The following is a 22,641-nucleotide window of genomic DNA, read 5'->3' on the forward strand; positions in this document are numbered from 1 at the left end:
ATATCTGCATTGGATATTGATGAGACACCAATTAAACAATTAATATAGTGCTGTGAAAGCAAGGAATAAAACAAGATAACGGGATATTTTGAATGAGAAGATGTAGTTCTGAATCTCCCTGTCTTAATTATAAAATACTTGTATCCAAGGAATAAAATGTCAAAATGTACAAAAAGGGGGAACAGTATTATAGCAACAACTGAAGTCATTCTGCTAGATCACTTAAAACGGGCATCCTCAAACTCGGCCCTCCAGATGTTTTTGGCCCACAACTCCCATGATCCGTAGCTAGCAGGACCAGTGGTCAGGGAGGATGGGAATTGTAGTCTCAAAACATCTGGAGGACCTGACACCGAGTTTGAGGAAGCCTGACTTAAAAGGTCAACATTTCCCCCCCCCCACTAAAATGTAAGCCACACTTCAATGGCTACTATCAACCACCTTCCACGTGACTCTCCCTAATTGGCATTTTCATATCTAGGAACATAGTGACTTTGTACTTGTTTGAATTCATGGTTTAAAAGGCAGGCACACAAGCTCAGTGGCACAAGGCCAGTACTTATCTCTACAAATTGTACTTTAGGATTATTTGGGACCAAAAATAATCACAGAGTTTATTCCTATGTACAGCAAGCAGTTCAACATAACAAGATGAATACCTATACAAACCTCTTCCATAGAAGTTGATAAACTGCAAATGGGTATCACTTAGCTTTCAGCAGCAAATAATGCATTCAGCATAAAAACCACATTAGCACAGCGCTTCTACTATCAAAGGACAATAGTAACAAATTCATCCTTTCAGTGCTGCTAATCAGCAGAGAAGCGCTCTAGTAATGGCGGAACCTCTTCTTAGTAAGAATTTGGCCTCCCCGCCCCCAATACTAGCTAGATTTGAATTATCTTATCCTATTTTTATTTATTTCATGAAAATTATACACCACTTGATTATAACCCCCCCCCAAAGTTATATTGTATGTGTTGTGTGAAACTAATTAGTTTCAAAGGAAATAGCAAGATATGTCTCTGAAAGCTTATTTTGCTGCTTGCTTATCTCCCAAGAGGCACAAGTTGTATTTACTTATAGTCCCCCATTCCTTGCCTGCAGTATGAATGGGGCATTGGTATGAAACATCTGGCTGCAGGAGTCCCTTTCTTACAAACAGATATTACTATAAGGGCTCCGCCCTGCCCTTGATACAGGCCAGGTTTGCATGAAAGCTAAGCCATGGTTTATTAAACAATATTTAGTATGATAATCTTCAAACTGCCTAGCAGCTGAACTATGGTATGTTAACTATCAACAAACTGTGATGTGAAGCCATGGCTTGTCGTTGGATTCCGAAAGCTTGACCTGTTATATCTATGACATGGCATATGTGTGGATCAGACATAGATCTTTAGATATGGTTTGTTTGCTACCCTGTTCGAGTTGCCTGCCAAGCAGCCCTTAAGAGCAGACCTGCTTGCCTTTATGTCTATAAGCACATTTATAAAGAAGCACTAAAAAGGAATTCAGTTTCCCAAAAAGGAAGTAGAGTTTGCAAAAACGAATAAACTATGTTGAGGTACAGTGTGTGCCAGCTGTTCCAGTGCACATCCCAGAAAAACCAGCTGGTGTGTGGCTGGTGCATAACTCACCAGATTGCTGCAAGTTTACTAATACAGGTAGCAGCTCCCCTGTGTCATGAACTATACTCAGTAATAATTTCAAGAGCAAATTATCTTGAAGTTAACAAAACTGCTTTTTAACAAACTTTTTCTGAGCTACAGGTCTGTTGCAATAAGCACCCCGTAAAATCCTGTCAAGACATAGCACCCAATTTTAAGCCAGCTTATTGAGCTTAAAGCAATGCTTGAGAAAGCAGCTATATAGAGAGCAACCAAATGCTTACATGTGGAAAGTAAACATAACTCAGTGGTAGAACACATGCTTTGCACACAGAAGATCCTGGGTTCAATCCCTGGCACATCCACTTAAAAAGCTCAGGTAGAAGGTGACGGAAAAGGCTTCAGCCCTGACATCCTGGAGAGACACAGCCAGTCAAAGTAGACTAGGCAGACAAATGGTTTGGTACAAGGTAGTTTCCTATGTATTCCAGAATTTGTTCAGGATCCTGAGGGAGAGAGGTGGTAAGCAGGGCTCTTCCATCAGCTCTGCTGAGATACCAGGCACATTTGGCTCTCCCTCAGTTTTCACCTAACAGTACCCATTGCATCAGGCTACCTGAACTGCTTCCACCCATCTGGTTGTTGTATGAGCTGTAACTTTTAAGAGCTAGTGCCTGAGCTTGCACACATTTGCCCATTTTGTAGTATGCCCATTTTGTTGTAGTACAGAGTATACACAACTACGGTAATTCCACACTGGACAGAAACGGATGCTGCTATATCAGTGTGAATACACTTTTGGCTACCATTGTTCTAAGGCAACATGAACCACTCTACACCTTACTTCTCAAACTGAGTTTGCAGTGTCCATTGCCATATTTCTCAGAATACAACCTAGGTACTGTCTGAGAGTCCCATAAGACTGGATAAGATACTAAATATTAGTAGATTAAAAAATCATCACTTGTGAATATTTAATATCCCAGTTAACTTTATTTAATGTGAAACAGCTTTGATTTCACTCTCTGTTCAAAAAAAGATTATCTAAAGAATTTCATACATACACTGTCTATGAAAGGTAGCAGAGTTATATACAGCTTTATTAAAATCTTAGGATTCACATATATGAACACGTATAAAACCGGTGGTGGTGTAACTCTACCCTTGTGAAGTATTAATGACAGACTACAAGAGTAATAATGAAGCCATTATCAAGCAGGGACGTAAGTAAAATGGGTTATAGAGTCAGATTCTCTATCCTGCAGGGGCCCACCTATCATTTCCCCCTTCAAAATGTCTATTCCATCTTAATTCATCACCACCACTCCACTCTAAAGGGGTGCTGCACTCCACTGTCCTGTATCTGACATATTTGCTGAAGATGATTTAATGTGTGTAATGTCAAAGGAGTACTGTAGAACACATTAGGGATCCCCTCCAGAGGCCTGAAAAGAACCCCTAGACTTCACGACCAACGTTCTTTGTATGAGTAATGGATCTTTAACATAAAGGGGGCAACAACATCAGAACGCCAACTGTAAGTTGAAGATGACAGTGTAGCCAAGTGGACTGAACATGAGTAGAACAGCATCCATTACAGTTTTGTTGTTTTCTCCTTTGGATACCTTCCATTTCACAAATATACATTCTATGAGCACATCAATCATGACCATCTCAAAACATTACATGCACAAATACTCTAATCACATGTCAGTCTTGACAGGAGTTAGTGGTCATTATTATTGTTCTATTCTAAGTTAGAAGCATGCTACTTAAAAGCGCTTGCGGAGCCAGGTTGATTAACCTGTAGAAAGCACCAGCAATAAATAGAGCTCAGCCACCGTAACCTGTGCTATGCTTGGAAAAAATACTAGTGATCAAACTTAAAAGATCAGGTTGGGCTTTACTGGAAAACCGAATTTCAAACATGGCTCAGCACACACACCCTCATCTGAGCAACATACATGCACCTTGCAACCAAGGGTCTCACCATTTCAGTCTCTTGATTAGATGTGGGAATAAACTCCAAAGCTTCCTCGTCATGATCACTGAAAGTCATTGGTTCAGCTACTCTTAGGATTTTAGGGCAAGCTGCATAGCTAAGGATTACAACTGAACTGAGTGAGGAAATACCACAAGACTTGCCTGAAGGCTTTTGAAAAACCATCCCGTTCCTCCCCAGTAGCATCACTGCAGAACTCTTGAAGTCTGCTGAATCAAGTCACTGCAGTTCCAAGCAAGAGACCTACTGAACACTGGGGGTCAAGGGATGCTAAAGGCAAGGAAGAAGGCCTGTTTACGTGACTCCAAAATATTCCTCATTTCCTCAGAGGCAAATAATAGACACTACTAACCTACTCAGAGCCCTTAACTACTGAACTCAAAATTAACAGTAGAAGAGAACAAACTGGCTTGTATTGCACATGTAACACCTTGTGCCCACAGTGGTAAGTGACAAGGGACAGAACTACTTTGCTGCTGTTCAATTTTTTAAAAAGTGATCATTATAAAGGAAACTTAAGACCTTTCCCTTCAGACTTAGTGAAGCAATCTAACTAGAAGCTGTGAAAGTGAGAGAGGAGGAGCTCAAGCAATGCGGCACTAACTGCTCTCGGAGCCCTCACCCAGTTTATCTGCGGAAGTGATAATATCGGCTGGAACGGAAGAGTCCAGATCAGCATCCAAGATGCCCAGTGGGTCGAGCTGTGCTACATGATGCCCTCGAATCTATGAAATGGGCCAGGAATGAAAAGGAAAGTGGATACCAGAAGAGGGATGGGGAGGAAGGGGATGGAAAGGAAAGGGGTATAAAAGTTAAAATTACATTAGAATTAATTTGCAGAGTAATTCTCACCGACGTTTGGAGAATCAGTTACTGCCGATTCATCAAAATTTACACAACTAATGCCGAGAGGATCAAGCTTGGCAATGTGGTGACCCCTGACCTAGAAACAACAACAAAATTAGTCACAAAGCTGGTTATCAATCATGTTTCACATTGCAGATTTTCTGTAATGCTATTGTTTCAAGTTTACAGAGATCAATGCAAATCTTAACACTGATCTCATTTTACACCATATGTCAGACTGGAACCGAACTTTTCTTAAACTAAAGGAGTAAAAATACTGTAATAGTACAAAAACTCAGTGGGGCAAAGGGACATCCATGATAAATATTCACTTAGAAATGTGGAAAGTGCTGAATACATCTGTTAAAATGCTGCTTATTTTTGTAAATTTATTCCCAGAAAACATCTTTGTGGCTTACATTCAAAAAGATGTAGCCCATGATGGCTCGGTTTCATGTCCTTATTCTAAATATTATATGGGATCTTGAAGGACATGATTGTACAGCTTATTAGATGCAATAAGTAAAATAAGTAGTGCCTTTACGATGTTTGCTGATATATTTCCTCAGCCAGTCAAGGGATGAACATACCTAATTAACATATTTGTCTGGAAGTGGCCTTGTTGAGATTTATTTCTTTTCTATTTCACTCCACCTTTGCATTTCAATTAAAAATCCTCCATGAGGCCCAGCTTCAAGAGAATATATTGTTTTTAGCTATTGTTCTTCTACAGAAACATGCTTGCTCCTTCAAAAGTTTTCTCTGTATTAAACTTCCTTGTGCCCAAGCATGTTTTATTTGGGTCAAGCAAACTGACAAGTCAGACATTAATCAGCAAGAATTTCAGCCCAGAAGCATGAACGATGTAACCAGTAACTTTTGGAATTTGAAGCTTAATCACTATACAATAAACTAAACATCTTCTTAATGTAAATATGCAGGAACTGGATTTCACTTTCACTTCTTGCGTTATCATGTTTTAAAAGAATTGTCAGAATTTAAGTGCTTTACCATTCAGAAGCCAAACTACATATTTTTTACATTATTCTTGTGAAGGTTGTATTATTACTGGATGATTTAAAAAAGGCTGCATCTAATAGGCTGCTCACTTTTATTTGTATTGTTTGAGCAATAAGACATTATTATTATTATTGGTATCTGCCATGGATTAGCAGAAACATCAGAGACCAGATGCCTCAGAGACCTCAGTCCCATTGCTGCTGTTAGGTCTGATTCATATCATTGATTTCCTCAGTGGCAGCCAATTATTACATCTATTTCCATTAGAACCTCCTCCTAACTAGTAAATCTTTTCTGATACAGTATTTGTGGATGTGACAAATAACTAAACAACAGTTATCTGTGGATGATAGCAACAAAGTCATACTCATATTAGACCAAGTTGGTTATCACCCATGTATACAGAGTGAAATCAACAAACTTGTTACTTAAATTCACTGATTTCAATGAGTCCACTCTGAGCATGACTAACATTATCACCATTTCTAGTGAAGAATCTTACCTGTTTCCTTGTTTGTTTCCAGAACTTGAAGAGAAAGATATAGCAAAAGAAACTGCAATGGGGAAAAGCTGTCCCAAGGAGTATAACACTCTGAAGGATACAATCATTTTAACACATTCTTTTCACTTGTATATTCTGATGGGTAAAAGCACACCATTGTGTGACAATCTTTTAATAGGAGACTGTTTTTATCAAGGAAAAATTGACACGTTTTGCAAAGCTTTAAGTTCAGTACATATCAATTAGCCTACAATTAGTTGTTTGAGAAATATTTTCAAGCTTTCATACTAGCCTCTTAGGGAAGTATTTGACAGTCCTTTCATGTAGTTTTAGTAAAATTATTCTAGTTCTGAAATTTTCATTTTTTGTGTGTGCATTTATTTTCTAGCTAGCATCATCTTTAACTCTGCCTTATCTTTCATGATTCCACACAACCCACCTGCACAAAGCAGCAGCTGAATAGAGCTGTCTGCTGCTATATCACACGTCTTGTTCCTGAAACCTGGCCAAAGCCAGGTATTTTGGCATATTTTGCCATATTTTGGCAAACCATGATCTACTTTCAGTTTTGGAAAAATGCTAGAAGTAGCAGGTTGGTTGATCTTCTTTTGATACTCTAACAATAATCTAACAATCTTGTCTATTTTGAAATCTGCTTGAGGTTAAAGGGTAGGGATTTTCTTTTTAAAAGTAACATTAATAATGGAAACTTTTTTGAGACCATGGATTAGATCAAGAAAATCGCACATTTTCTAAGCACTAAAATGGCAATGTTGTAACCTTATGTGGTGGGCTTGCAATAAGCTTTATATGGTGACAGCAGTAGGCCAGTCTTATCATCTCAAACTTCCATAGCCACAGGCTACCTGATGGGTGTGATGCTTTTCTTCCTAAAAGTGAGGGAGATCAACTCTCCAGCAGCCACTGAGCCTCCCACTGGTGTGTGGGTACACAACATGCCTCATTCCATTTCTGAAGACCAGCTATAGCTATAGCTTACCATAAAAAGGCAAATTAGATGCTTACACACACACCATTTCTGCACATAACCTCTCCTGAGCAGTCTACTGTTCAAGAACAAATTTTGGTGTATAGAAAGTTTGCCCACATACTGGCATACAGAGTGTAATATAGCTCAGCCTGGGCCTGAAGTGGCAAATCTATATCTGCCAGTATGGGATGCAAGGCACTCACTGGTAGAAGGAGAACTCCTACTCCAGTTTATTTTCCCTACATTCCTATCAATGTTCGATTCTTTAAGTTTTATTTTGGAGGCAAATACACACACACACACTAAGAATCTCTCTCTTTTAAACTTGGGACTGGCAAAAAAGAGTGCTAGATGTTTACACATCAGAAAAGAAGAGGTTATCTTACCTGATAGGCCCTAATAAGAGACTGGACTGCAAGATGATCTTCAACCAGTTTATCTACATTCGGCTGTGCTTGAACCAGAGACTGTGCGTGTGTTAGCGTTGATAGGCTGGTACTTAATGGAGGGGGGCTTTGGTAAGCAGTACCTGGAGCAGCTCCAGCATTGGCATTGCGAAAGAATATGTCCCATGACTAAAAAAAGAATAAAATAATTTTTTAGAGTGAGAATTACCTCTTCAAACTGCTTAGTATGTTTTTCAACCATGTCAAATATTTTCCTACTACTATGCACATTGCCAAAATGATATTCAAATTGTAAACGTCAATAAACAGAGCACTGCAGTTTTGGATTGTAGAATTTATATCAGGAAAATGATATGGGGAGAAATAGTTAAATAGCACAATTACTCAGATCAATTTTAGACTCATCATTGCTACTTTAATGTAAAACAAAAAAAATCAGATGTTCTGATAAAATGTTTCATGCAATATATAGTTTGGTCATCAGTTGCTCTTATGATGAGAGCACATACCATTCTTTTCAATGTCCTGGGTTCCCCCAGATCTTCTAATGAGCAAAAAGCAAATGCAAAAGCAACATCTTGACTCAGTTACCATTTTCCAGGAAAAAGATGGGCAACCAAACACAAAGTATGCATACACATGCATGTGCCCATGAGAAAGAGCAGTAGGTAAGAAACCAAAACAATACAGTCTTTTCCATTCAGTAATTTGGAATTCGGCCTTATCTGTTGCTAGTTAGGAAACAATGGCAATGCCTGAGATATGGTTTATCTGATTTCTAGGAGAAAAAAACCCTTAAATCTCTAAGGGATGTAACAACTCTTCAGTACAGCAATAACCTGTAATATCAGTCATTATAGTTAATAGTTAACTTTGTGACTTCAGCCTGAAGGAAATAGCACCAGCAAATGGTATCTAAAGTTCTTTTCAGGTCAGACTAAATTCTAGAGACTGTTCTATCCATGCTATTTGATGAATAAGTAGAGGTGACTGCCAACCATTAGCTGTGAGATGCCGCATATAAAACAGGTTAAGGCTCAACTATTCATTAAGACATTATTCAGTGCTTCCCTTTTCAGTGACCTAAAAATAAAAAAGGAGCCGATTCACTTCTCCACCCAGTTGTCACAAGTCTCAAATGAGTTTGTAACCTGCACACTTAACCATCATTAGAATTCCAGAGAACATCCCTCTACCTACCAAAGCTAGGGAGAAAAAAAAGTGTAACCGTATTTAAGCATAGCATGTCCTTACCAAATGTTTCAATTACCGAAGTCACAAGATCTATACAGTACAGCATGTTTTCAGCTGGTATAGCACGAGTGGCTGGCTCAAATTTAATTTCTTCTAGGTATTTAAGTCAAGCCACTTTTACTTAGCCTTTGCTCCCATCTATAATACAGGAATATTGTAATAATACCGAACTACATTTTAGGCTATCGTTAAGGTTTACAAGAAAATAAAAAGTGTGATGCAATAATTAGGCACTATAGATACCATGTAACTGCTACTTAGAATACAGTGGTACCTCAGGTTAAGTACTTAAATCGTTCCGGAGGTCTGTTCTTAACCTGAAACTGTTCTTAACTTAAAGCACCACTTTAGCTAACGGGGCCTCCCGCTGTTGCCGCTGTGCCAGAGCACGATTTCTGTTCTCATCCTGAAGCAAAGTTCTTAACCTGAAGCACTATTTCTGGGTTAGCAGAGTCTGTAACCTGAAGTGTATGTAACCTGAAGCGTATGTAACCCGAGGTACCACTGTACAAGTGGAGAACCTTAAAAAAATGTTGTGGTTTATTTCCTAACAGGGCTCCAGCAAGATAGATCAGTCATCACAGCATGAGACTCTTAATACTAGGGTTGTGGGTTTGATCCCCACATTGGTCAAAAGACTCCTGCATTGCAGGGGGTTGGACTAGATGACCCTCATCGCCCTTTCCAACTCTACAATTCTATGATTTTACATAGGGCTGTTCAAGGCCTGTAGTGGTAGTGAGGAGGATTCACCCAAGCACTTCATTGCTAAGGGAGAGAAAGGTTTCTGAGAAGGGTAGTCTTTAACTCTAGCCTAAAATCTCCCCACTCCTCCAATTTGGAGGTCCTTGCTAAATTCTGACGCATTTGGTTTTAGTATTGCAAGGAAGCTCAGAATCCACAAATCTGCAGAAAAAAAATACCTTTGCAGAGTCCTGCTGTTTATAGAAAATGAACCTGGCTTGCCAATGTTTTGCCTCAAGTAGCAAGGAAGTATAGTCGCTAGCCACTCCACATCCTGTTGCTGTTCTTCAAGTTTTCACACAGGTATCCCTCAGGTGCTGTCACAGCCAGATGGCTGGGAGTTGCATGTGAATGAGGCAACCAAAGGCATCTCTCCATTAGTGTCCATGTCTGTAACTGTGTGTCAAAGGCAATACAGTACCAACAGCAATAAACTGTTACTGGCTGTTCTACCTACACTCCCACTGTTTTCCTCACTTGTTCCCTACGCACTTGGATGGTGTTTCACCTGTCATCTTCTTAGCAATAACAGTATTTATAGAAAGATTGAACTTTATCTCTTTTTCTTGTGGACACCCATCCTACCCTAGGTCCCTAGGCTATTTACTATAAATTGTCAAGGCCAACAGGCCAATCTGCTCACTTTCATCCTCTAATCCCTCACTCCCCACCCCAACTGACACACACAACATTCTGTAGGAAAAACAGACATCCTTTGATTTTTAATATTATAATATTATATAATATTATAATAAGAATAAAAGGAAACAAAAACATCCATCTAGTCTTAAAATATAGAATTAAAAAAATGATGTAAGGTTTTAAATTGTCTTGAGAGCTGTTGTTCCAAAACATAATCTCAATTTGATTTTTAAGCTAGTACCTGGAAAAGTAAACCAATTTAATTAATAAAATGATATCTTTAACACTATCGAGCTATTCCAAGATTTGTGTGATTTTTTTTCCAGGTTTGCAGGCTCCCTCTTTTAAATTGACAAACTAATGGGCAAGATTCCTCTAATGAGCCCAGCCAGCATTTCAGCTTGCCAGACACAACAATCCTCTCTCTACTTCTCCTGAACTTTATTTTGGGATTTCTCCCAACCCCTTCAAAGCCAATTTCCACAGGGGGGGATGTCCTGTCCTTACCCTGAAAAATCCAATAAGTAAAAATAACCCATCATACATCTGAAGTAACAGATATGGAAGAATGTGAGCATTTTTAAAAAGGGGGCTCTCTGCCACATGCATGGCAAAGTTTTCAGTGGGTGGCCTCTAACTCACTCTTAATTTCTTCTTCACCGGAGTACAACAAAGTCAAGAAGTATCAATTTATTTGCATCTGCGTCAATAATTTTGACACCACTTATTCTTGTTTCTTTCTTCTCATGGTAGGTGCAATATGTATGGCTAATTAAGTGGTTATTTCAGTGAATATTCTCAGAAATTTATATTAGATTTTAAACACAAAAAGGTTAAACTGCAAGCTTACCATGCAAGCTTACTATTTGCTATCTGAGCCCTAATGCAATAATGCAAAGCTACCCTTTACCTCATGGGACGCGGGTGGTGCTGTAGTCTAAACCACAGAGCCTAGGGCTTGCCGATCAAAAGGTCGGCGGTTTGAATCCCTGCGACGAGGTGAGCTCCTGTTGTCCGGTCCCAGCTCCTGCCCACCTAGCAGTTCGAAAGCACGTCAAAGCGGAAGTAGATAAATAGGTACCGCTCCGGCGGGAAGGTAAACGGTGTTTCCGTGCGCTGCTCTGGTTCGCCAGAAGCGGCTTAGTCATGTTGGCCACATGACCCGGAAAAACTGTCTGCGGACAAATGCCAGTCCCTCAGCCTGTAAAGTGAGATGAGTGCCACAACCCCAGTACCGTCCGCGACTGGACCTAATGGTCAGGGGTACCTTTACCTTTTACCCCTTACCTCAGAGCAACTGTTCTGACATTTCAAGAAAGTTATCGTATATGAAATATTTATAGATAGATAGAGTTAACTATTATCTAAGGAATGCATGTTCACCCCATTAGCATACATCATCACTGCCTTAAAAAACAAACAAAGTGGGGACAGGCTCTCCAACCTCCATTTAACAATTATGCCTGTATAAAGATCACACTCTTGTTATAGGGTGATGCGATCTGCCAACATAGCAACTTTCTTTTTTGCACTGCCACTGCAGTCTCTTCTCCTCCCATCTGCCAAAGAAACTGAGAGAATGCCTGCACAAGCACTTTAGCTTACAGGGCTCAATATTTTGTTTTACTAATTTGATCCTGGATTTCTATCAACAGTATAATTTTCATTATTTGTAATCTACCCTCCATTTTATGGTTTTCACTTTGTAACATATCACACACACCTATAAGTTCATAAAATAAAACACCATGCAGTATCCTTTACAGTTCTTATTCATAGTCACAACCACCATCGTCACAACCTTCATTGCTCAACTGGAATTACAAATGAAACTCAGCCAGATGGGCAGGGTACAAATAAATAATAATAATAATTATTATGATAACTTTCAGAAAAACTTCCCTGTGCAGAAATATTGGCTATGCAACAGTTAATGATCACTCACTAGTCTAAACTATGATGAAACTACAGAATGGTTGCTTTACCAGAAATCTTTTTAAAACAAAGCTGGGAATTCATATACAGCTTTTGAAAACAGTGAGTACTTCTTTTGTTAAAATTATATAAAATTATAAAATAAAATTATATATTTAAATTATATATGCACAGGACAGTGCAACACATTATGCACTGCTGCTAAAGTTTCCTGCACCAATTGCACCAGAAGTAATGCATAAAAGTGCACATATATATTTTCCAGACATGGACACAAGGGTGTTTAAGACACCTGTATTACTTTCACATTCAAAATAGTTCTGTACTAGTTTCCTGCAGCAATAGTAACTTGTTGTTGTGGTTTAAATTAGTTTAGCTTACCAGGATTCTATTACCAGTGGCTGCAATGCAGTATGGATTAGTTGAAAAGGAGCTCAGCTGTGAAACTATTAGACTAATTATAGTTGTGTTTTGCCTTGCTCTGAACTACTTTCTAGCTCTCTGTATCCCATACACCATTTAAGTTGTTCTAGTACTTGTTCTTGAGCTACCTCCAATCTGGCCTTATGCGAACCCAGATTATACTGTGCCATTGCCTTGGCAACTGTCCTGTCATAGCTAGTTCTACAATAAGCCAGCAGTTCCGGTTCTGTATGCAAGCACTCTTTGACCTTCAGACAGGCAACTGGATTTCATTACATGTTATCTCAAGAGACATGAACTACTTTCCCCGATAAAAGTTTAGAATTCCTAGGTGTTGAAAGCATATTGAGCGGTGAACTCATAGCAGCTCAAAGGTCAGGGCACACACCAATACAATGTCATTATGCTGCAATGTGTACAACCCTGCAGTAGAAAGGTTCTTTCCTATGGGTATGTTCAGCAGATGGGCCTCAGAAGTGCATTTCTTCCAAACTCATGAAAGAAACCAGTTCCAGTAGAGATAAGGATTACACAGCTTCAGAAACAGGTTTAGCTATGAATCTCAGACTTGCGATTGACCTTCTTTGGTATTTAGGGAATCCAGAAAGCAAGTTACCATAAATATTAGTAAATCACCTCACTGCCATGCCCTGATAGATAAATCTAATGAGCTTATTATAGCTTATACTTGCCTAGATATCCATATAGTAGGATATATCTGGTATATTTATGCTTTAATAGAAAAAGAGCAAATAAGACATCTGTGTAAGAGGTTAAGAAAGCTAACCTCTAGAGGATATTTTTACCAAAGGCTACCAAGCAAGTCTCTATTGACAAACTAGTTAACAGAAGAATGTTCTGTCTGTCTTACACAGAGGGTGCTTAGCTTTTTATAATCTAATACTACCATCTAATGTGGAAACAGAACATACAATTTTTAAAACCAACCCATAATGCAAACTAAAAAGTGCTGGTAACACTAAGCCAGTGGTGGAGTGTGTCTCCACGCCACTGGGGACGTGTGTGCGCGTACATGGGCGTGCCAAGGGGCAGAGCACAAACGGAGCCCACCGCCGTGACACCAGCTCCGAGCGACAGCTCCTCTCCATGAGCATTGGTTCCTCCAACGTTGGGAGCGGAGCACCAGGCTGGGACACGCTGCCGGCATTTGCTACGTGCACCCTCAAAAATCCATGCCCAGGGCCATGGCTCCTCTGGCACTCCCCCATGCTGCGCCATTGCACTAAGCACAGAACAGCCAACTGCAAATAGCAGAGAGCAAGGTCAAACAGTCCAGTTGCAACTACACACGTCAAGTAATTTAGCATTTGTTTCCTTGTTTCAGTCTCATACTATATCACTTGCGTCACATGGGGCTACTGATGAATAGCTAACAAATTATTTGCACACCATTGACAGAAAAAGGGCACCAAGCTGGTTCCCCACCTGAAGGCAGATGTGGAAGCGAAATATGTTTACATGAAACCATGAACACTGCCACACTTTAAAGCTGCATGTCATGGATTATTTATACCAGTTCACTGGTGTTCACTGCAAAGAGGGAATGAATGTTCATTGATGGTTCAGCATAATATAAATTTGCGGAAATGAAGTCAGATGCTTTCTCAAACATATCAATATTTAAGTACACTGAGACAACAGGCTAGCATGTGTGTCTTCTCTGGGTAATTATTTTTAAAAAAACATTCTATGCTGTCAGTTGCTCTCCACAGCATGGACAGAAAAAGGTATGTGATAGCAGATTCTGCATCAGATTCTAGAAACTATTTAATACCTCCCATTCCATTATTGGCATGCATTAATTTCTACTGGGTATGTACTATGATCAAAGTACTTTTCACTCTTCTGTATACATGTAGCTAGTCCAAAACATGAAGTCTTACTTAAGAGGGCTTGGGAGCATGACATTCAGATAATGGGTGTACCTGAACTTGTAGTAGAACAAATTAGGAGTCATGTGTAGCTTTATCTTAACAGAAAACAATGAAGCCATAATTAAAGCTGTTTCTCAAATGTGATAAACAGCTAGCAATATAAGTCACTATTCATGCAGTATGACCAAGTTTAAAATAAACACACACACGTTAAATCCATGGCTTAAAATGACAGACACGTGAATGTGGTTGTTGTTTACACTATAAAGAGAACTGTTCCTATACAAAAGGAGACCTGTCTCAATTACTTCAAAAAGGAACATCAACAGCAGCTCAGCAATTCCTCAGTGGACATCCAAGAAGAGGGGTTCATCCTTCTTTATATCCATGCCAAAGCCAAGAAGATTCCTCAGGGGGAAGGAGGTCATAAACTTTCCAAATTCATTCCGATGTTGATTCTCTCAGTGCTATTCTTTGTCAGCCGAGCCATTTTAATTTTTGCACAACTGAAACTGACTGGATTCAGAAGGTTTCCAGGTTCTTCTTCAAGTTGTCAAGTTGGAGCTCACTCTGACAAAATGCACTTACCTGAAGACATGAGAACCAAAGTGTAGAAGAATAGGCTTTATTCTAGGGAGGCTGCTCCTTACCTTATGTACACTTTTGGGATTTTCCAACCAAGCATAGTACATTTCCTCCACATAGTTTGAACTAGTCCCACTCAAAAATGGCTCAGCAGCAACAGGTGCACTGTAGCACCTGATTTGTTGAAACGTCCTTGGCGCTGCTGGCTTGTTCTGAGAAATTGTCTTAACAGTCTGTGAGGCTGTCAGAGGCCTCAGTTTAGTAGCACAAGTCCTTAAGTGAAACATTTTTGTTATGAAGCAGATGGGCTCCTGTTGGGAAAGAAGAAATAATGATTCAGTCATAAAAAATGCACAGGTTGAAAAGATAATCATTCATCTGATTAATCAAGTTTATCTGTTGCAATATCTATACTAAAGCTCCATAGCAAAGTTAATACCTTGATGCTCACTTAGTACATCAGTAGCAAATTAGGACAAGCTAAAACTTGCTGCTGGTGAAAAGGAATGAAAGGTACAATCCCTTGCACAGTTTAGTACACTGTTTTAAGGTGCTTTAGTCTTTGTTGTATTGTGATCAGTGACACAGGAACACTTTAGACAATTTAAATTCCAGATAAAGGGATAAATTGTTGAAATTGATCAACAATACTGCTCAGTGACAAAGCCAATAAGTCAAGCATTATCACAGTGAATGACCGTGAGAAAGAAAACTTCTAAAATGAACTCCGGAAAATATAGAATCTACTCAGCCAGAAAAGAAGTCCTGCGGGATCAGATCAAGAAACTATTTAGTTCAGCATATTACTTCCAACACTGGCCCACCCTGTGCTTCCCAGAGAATAAGAAGCTGCTTTATACTAGATCAGATGTATTGATCTCGCAAGTTCAATACTGTCCAGTCTCACTGACATCAGCTTTCCTAGATTTGGGGCAGAACTCTTTCACAGCCCTGCCATTGTTTAACTGAAGATGCTAGGCACTGAACTTGGCATATGTGTATCAAAGTTACTGGCATTTAGTTTCCACAGCCTGCAGTTCTCTCCTGTCCCAACATTTTCCACACAGTGTTAGAAACTGAGATATAAAAGCTAGGAGCTAAACGGCACCTTAAACCTAGGTTATGGGCGCAACAACAGAATGTTTAGGTGTGCTTTTTTATAAAATAAACTGCAGCTAAAATTCATGTTCATTTTTCACATGGTCTAGTCCTTCCCCTGCCCACCCCCCACCCTCAGATATTCTTAAGAGTGTCTCTTCTGCAGTCTTCAGAGAGTAGCTGGAAGTGGGGAGGCAGAAAAGGTCCTTCTCTCCTTCCACTCTGCAGTTTTAATCTGAAATCTTCAACGCAGTACTGCGCCCAGAGCTCAGAAATTGCTCGCGCTAATGAAATTCCGTTATAAAATTCGCCTGAGAACAGTGGGAGTTTCGAATACTGTTTCTATGTTATCAGCCCAAGTTTTTCCTGCAAAGGCACTATGGATGTAGTTATTGTAAAAACACCATACTACCCCTCAGAATGCATTCCACAGTTCTCTGCTTACTATCAGCAAGGTCATCACAATGTCGAACTTTGGAAGATCCAATCTCTAGGACAGGAAACCAAGTGCAGTAGAATGCTCTTTGAATCAAATAATGCTGAGCAATGAGGAAGAGCAAAGTAGCCAATATTGTATTTAACTAATTACTCCTTTAAAATCTTCACTATTCTACTGACAAGACCTGCATTTTGAACAGCTTTGTTTTCTAAAAGGTGGAAAGTAGCAAAGCAACCCACGCTGGACCCAGATTAGTTTTGAAGATTTGCTCCTTAAGAATAGCTCTCTGCCAGCCTGAAAGTAGATTATTACTAATGGCATCTACAGCACAGTATTCATGTAACATCTTTAGGGTAACAAAATACAAAACAATTTAATTAATGTAATAATGAAAACTATTTTATTCAGTAACCCTGCTTGAACAGGAAACAGAAAGGGAAACATTTTACGAAGATAACTATAGTATAGATTCTGATGCTGTAAATGATTTCATACCAGTTTTAAGACGGGAAATGCAAAACATTGAACAATACCCTGCTACTATAAGATTTACAAGAAAGAGGTTCAGTTACATAAATTCTTATTGGAGGTATTACTCCATTCCTAGTTATCAAACACAAGTTTTACTAGCATAGTGTTCACCTCATCCTTTAAAGCCAATTGTGGCTGTATAATTCACCCAAAGTAATTATACTCACAAATCATTGCTTAGTTTAGACAAACTGTACACTTAGGATCTCAGTCTGTGACAGTGGAATCTTAGGAAAGGGGTTTGAAAATTGGGTTAAATTTTAGGATTAAAGGATTGAGGAAGGTGTGGAAGAAGTGGAAGAAACTGCATGGATAAAGAAATGAAGGACTACCAGAGTACTTCCTTCAGAGTAAGAATGTGTGGCTTCCTTTTGATATTGGTTAAATAACACCAATAACAAGTGTCACAATCTCATTCAGTGTACTATTTATCTATTTATTCAATAAAATTTATATACTGCTCGTAAAGCAACAGAGGCAACCTCAAAGCAGTTTTAGAACAATGATACTTGGTCACTTTACACAGTGCTGGAACAAGATGTGTCAGCAGTGCATGGCAAGAACAAGTTCTTTTTATAGAGTGAGGAAGGGCAGCACAAAGTCAAAGAGCTAGAACTTTTCAGCAGCATAAGATATGCTAACAAGTTGCATAAAGTCAATTCAGCCATCCAGCAGTTCAGTAAACTTTGTCACAGATTGACCCATGATCATTCTGTCCTCCTTATTCAACTAAATATTTTCCATATATGATACTTCTGCAACTTTCAGAGTTGTATGCATTAATTAGGGTAGAATATCACTAATAATGACTTCCTGATTTGAAGATGTTTCTGTTGTTTCTAGTTATGGTACACTTATGGTATTCAACTGTGTCAGGGTCGATAGAAGTTTTTTTAAAAATTTTAAGTGGAACTTAAAATGTAAGTCACATTGTATTAAATTCAGATCGACTTTAAAGAACTTACATTTACGGTTGATAACCATTTCACGTGGGGTATCCATTCCTGCCCCCTGCCCCCCAGTGGAGCGTATATAAATGCAGCACACCCTGCCCTTTTTGTGAAGTGTTCAGTGACGTTTTCAGGTCACTTCCGGGTTCGGTGCCGATCATACATCTTTTGGACACACATCAATCAGTTCTTGTCTATATCTCATAAATTGAATCAATGATCAACCAAGCAGAAAAAATTGAGCTAACGTCCCCAATTTTTAAATGCTGCACAAATATCAGTACTTTAAAAACAAACAAACAAAAAAACTCCCCTGCTTTTCTATGAAAAATAAAGCACTTAAAATCCCTTGCCATTACAGAATTAGGTTTATGAGTCTTTGGATCCTGCTATAAGTACATGACCTATTTGGTGCCCTTAAACATATAGATGAAGCTAAATAATTATTTTGCTCAGCTGCTCCTTGCTTCCAATAGATATGGTAAGTGCGTAACACACACAAGCTATTTGATAAAAGGGTTTTTTTTAAAGTAATCACTTTTATTAGTTGCAAGACAATCTCTTTTGTTCTTGCACCCCACTTAGCAAGCATACGTATTCTGATAATTATGACTTACAAAACTGAAGCCTTTGTTTTTAAAGAGGGTGTGTGTACTTACAAACAAAATAATAATTTAAATTCATGATTTAAACCCATATTTCCATAATCTGGTAATAACTGAGATGCGCTTTTCCTGGCTAAGCTATTTAGAATGATGAAATTCATCTAAGCCAGGAACAGCTAACTTATTTTGTGTGCTCTTGAACAACAGGAGTTTTCCTGCCTTACAACTTGGCTTCAACTGTCCAGCACAAGCTGAAAAACACTTGGGCACCCATTTCTCTCTTTGTCTTTACAAAGGCCTCTAGGACAATTTCTAATTTCCTGATATGTTGATATGGGTGACCTTATGAAGAGCCCCCCTCCACCTACCACAGCTTTTGTGAAGTTGGCTGGAGAAACATCCCAACCCAGAGCAAAGTAGCCCCAACTAGCTTCACAAAGGTGGGGAGGATCTTCATGTGGATATTTAGCCAGGAATATACTTTTCTTCCGTATCATGGCTGAAAAAACTCAATCTAGTTTACCCCCCTAAAAAGAAGTCTGAAGATTGTAATGTATGTAATAGTTATACTGACATTTTAAAGCTATATTCTTGCAGCTTCTAGAAGCCATCAATGCGAGTTATCTGGGAATATTTGAATAAACAACCAACCACTAAACAAGCCAAACTTTGTTTAGTGATTGGTTAAGTAAAATAACAGCCACTGGTTAAGCAAGAGGTTGGTGCTATGATACATTATTTAGAATATTTATTCTAAAGATGGTGTTGAAGTATCAAGAATGTGCCAATGAGCCAACAAAGGAGTGGCAGCCTACCTTTTAAAAACAAAGTGTAAAAGTTCAGTGAGTAGTCATCTCTTGTATAGTCAATTCACAGATAAGAGAATCAAAAAGGCTAGTGTACCTCCACACTTTAAATGGTAAAGATAACTACTGTGAACTGCAGATTCCTGCAGCAAATATAAAGAACGCACAGTACATGTTCCTGAGACCCCTCAAATAGGCACGTTTCCCAACGGATGTACACAGGTGTTCGAGGACACATTATTTCAATGTTTGCTGCAAGAAACACTAGTGTATGTACAGCAATTATGCTTGGCATGTAAATGTACTCTTACAGAAAGAGAATCTGGTGCTTCAGTTTTACTTCACTCACTTAGGTTTTATTACCCAAGTCATTTTGCAGCAATCTAGTCCTCATTCATGTCCAGCAGGACATGTCTCTTATATGGATAACAAATTATGGTGAAAGAATAATGCTCTTCCGCTATTATATCTCCCATTATATCTGTTTTATAACAAATTCTGTGTCCCTGCAGAAATATATTTGTTAGGATTTCTTTCAAAGCTCTGCATCTGAACAAAGAAGTCACAAGTCCCTCTTACTGAAATGTGTTAACTTAAAAAGTTATAAATTTCATGGAGGCTGGCCGCAGGAACAAATGCAACCCTCTACTATCAGCTCAGTGAAACTTTTCAGAAAACTCTATGCCCAAATTCCTTCCTTCCACAGATCTGCTTTTGAGCGAAGATGAGGGCTCAGCTTTTCTTCACCCTGGAAATGGGGGGGGGGGGGGAAGAGAGGAGGAATTTGCAACTCCTTGTAGGATTATTATATGATAACCACCTCAACCACTGATCCAGTGTAATGTATTAGCTGGAAGCATTCCTGAGAGGCCTGAATGTTTTAAAAATGTGATAGTTGGTCACGTAACCAGAAGCAGATATGTGTCAACGGCAGAGGCCAAATATACACCAACAACAGGCTGTTATGAGAGCAGGAAAAAATACTTCAGCCCAAAGTTGGAAGTACAGTTTGTATGAGAGAGAAATCCCTAGTTTTGACTATCTAAGAACTAACTGAAAACTGTCACAGAACTGACAGAAAAGTTTACAGCAGCACCTAAAAAAGGCTCCAAATTCAAGATCACATTGTACATTGCTTACAATGCTTCATGAACCATCTTTTAATCAACCGAATCAGGATGGAAAATGCCAGGTCAACAGATTTCTTCTGACATAGATTTTACATACAGAACTCTATTAAAATTTTGACCACAGATGCAGAAGGTGGCTGACTCCTCAGACTGAATTATTTCTGAATGTTAAAAGAAGGCCCTCATCTCATGATAGCAACACCTAAAACAACACAGGACATCTCAGCTGATCATAGCTATGATGGGAAAGTGCATTATGTGACAACTTCCTTCTCCATATCTCTGGGTACTGGGCCCCTCTAAGCTCAGAGGAAGAAGTCAAATGTAGAGTTCCCAGACTTATAGTGGTTTGTGAGCATGAAACTGGGGAAAGCCAGTTCAAATCTGTACTTAGGCATTAAACTTATTAGGCAAAAAGCATAACAGCTGAAAATGAAAAATAATAATCAATGACGACCTATTCACTTCCAAGCCCCATTTAAAAGGCTGGTGCTCACTTTTAAAACCCTAAAACAGTTTGGAACCCAAGCACTTCATGCCTGCTCCCATACCAGCCTGCCTGCCTTCATGATAAGGTACCGGTAATTTGCCAATGACCTTCTCCAAATGCCACCTCCAACAAAGGGTAGTTACAAAAGAGGCCTGTTTGTCAGTTGGCACCCCAGCTACAGAATGGACCAGAGGATGGATGTGCTGGGGGGGAAAAAAACCTGTATCACCATGTTCATTACCCTTGCCTAACCATGCTACAAATCACATTTCAGGAGGCGGTTTGGGGATGGGGTGGGGTTGGTGACTGAACAAGTCTACAACCCTGTGCACGCCCGCCTGGAAACAGGTCGTACAGCGAGAACACAGTGGGACTTACTGAAGAAGTGTGCATGCACACGAAAGCTCATACCAATAACAAACTTAGTTGGTCTCTAAGGTGCTACTGGAAGGGATTTTTTTTTTATTTTGTTTCGACAGTGGGACTAAAGCAGGCATGCACAGGAGTGTGCTGAAAAAAGAAAACCTTTAGTAATCCAAAGTACCTTTTTTTCTTTTCTTTTTAAGAAAATCATTTTTTTCTAAGGGTAGCTTTCAAAAAAAAACAACAAAAAAGGCTTGAAGCACCCAAAACCCCCCCAAAACCACCCGTCGTTGTTTCCCACCCCCGCCCTCTAATGCAGACGTAATAGCCCTTGGCTTCATTGTCCGGGGTTTGAAGAGGGCCGTAAGCCCAGAGGCGAGGCAACCAGGCACCCCCATATCCTCTCCACGCCCTCTAAGCAGCGCGCCCGGCTAAGACAAGAAACGAGGCAAGTCGGGAGAAGCCGGCAGCCGCCCGAGCCTCCCTCTCCCTCTCTCTCTCAGCCTCCCAGAGAGAACTCAGGGGAGTCCCGGCTTGGCGCGCGCTCCAGCTCCCACGTGGGCTTGAGGGGGGAGGGGGCGCTCGCGCTCTTCCCGTCACCCCCTTCTCTCTCTCTCCCCACCCCCCGCGCGACCACGGTCGGTCACCCCATTCCGAACAGCGTCGCGCCAAGGACACTTCGCTCCCCGCTCCGAAGGCCAGGAAAGGCGGCGGCGGCGGCGGCCCTCCTCACTTAGCCTCGCCGCCCCCAACTCCCCTCAGAAACCAAGGCCGCGCCGCCTCAGGCCCGCCGGAGCCCCCGCCCTCGCCCCTCGCCTCTCTCTCAGGCCGTTACCTGCCAGCGCCTCGACGTTCTTCCCCCGCCTCACGGGCTCTGAGCTGCGCTTGACAGCGCCAGTCGCTGGCCCCACCCCTGCCGTCCGCCGCGCGCGTCACCCGGGCTGCGTCACCGCGCAACGCCGGCACGGCCTCGGAGAGACGAAACGTGCAGAGCTGCACCGAAGCGCTGAGTTTCTGAGCCCGTCACTCCTGTAACTCTCCAGGTTCAGATCACCACCCCCGGACCACGGGCCCGGGGATGGGGCTGATTTTTTGGGGGTAGGGGCGGGTAGGGGTAGGAACAGTATCTTGAACGCCCTAAATTCCCTGCCCCTGGTCTGGTTTCGGATGTTATGCACGGCATTGTATTTGTGTAAGCTGTCCTATGACTTGCGCAAAGGGTGGGATCTGATTAATTAATCAATTAAAATCAGTCAGTATTTTACTAATAATTATTTAAATTAACCACTATTATTATTAGTAGTAGTACTGCATCCAGTGGGGCTCCCAGAAAGTGTAGTTAATTACTTAATTAGTTACTTAATTACTTAAT

The 22,641-nt window shown here is 40.2% G+C and overlaps 2 protein-coding genes across 7 annotated transcripts in view; one reads left to right on the forward strand and one right to left on the reverse strand.

Moving 5' to 3' along the window:
* OGDH (oxoglutarate dehydrogenase) overlaps positions 1-22,236 on the reverse strand; it is a 53,510-nt gene extending 31,274 nt beyond the window's left edge. For 2 of the 6 annotated variants that reach the window (XM_083588400.1, XM_083588396.1), the window contains exons 1-4: positions 22,105-22,233; positions 14,923-15,168; positions 7,359-7,547; positions 4,236-4,338 (exon numbers count right to left, since the gene is read on the reverse strand). Coding sequence is in view for 4 of the 6 variants with exons in the window: in XM_083588396.1 (XP_083444522.1) it covers positions 4,236-4,338; positions 7,359-7,547; positions 14,923-15,144 (514 nt within the window). In the remaining 2 variants the exon portion in view is untranslated. Of the gene's footprint in view, positions 1-4,235; positions 4,339-4,465; positions 4,557-7,358; positions 7,548-14,922; positions 15,169-22,104 lie in introns of all 6 variants that reach the window. The other 4 variants (XM_083588398.1, XM_083588397.1, XM_083588399.1 and 1 more) reach the window with 3 other exon arrangements.
* The window catches only part of BRF2 (BRF2 general transcription factor IIIB subunit), a 296,389-nt gene that overhangs the window by 261,368 nt on the left and 12,380 nt on the right, over positions 1-22,641 (forward strand). The gene's annotated exons all lie outside the window — the stretch shown is intronic.

The sequence above is a fragment of the Podarcis filfolensis genome, assembly GCF_964270895.1.
Source record: "Podarcis filfolensis genome assembly, chromosome: 15".
Taxonomy (NCBI): Eukaryota; Metazoa; Chordata; class Lepidosauria; order Squamata; family Lacertidae; genus Podarcis; species Podarcis filfolensis.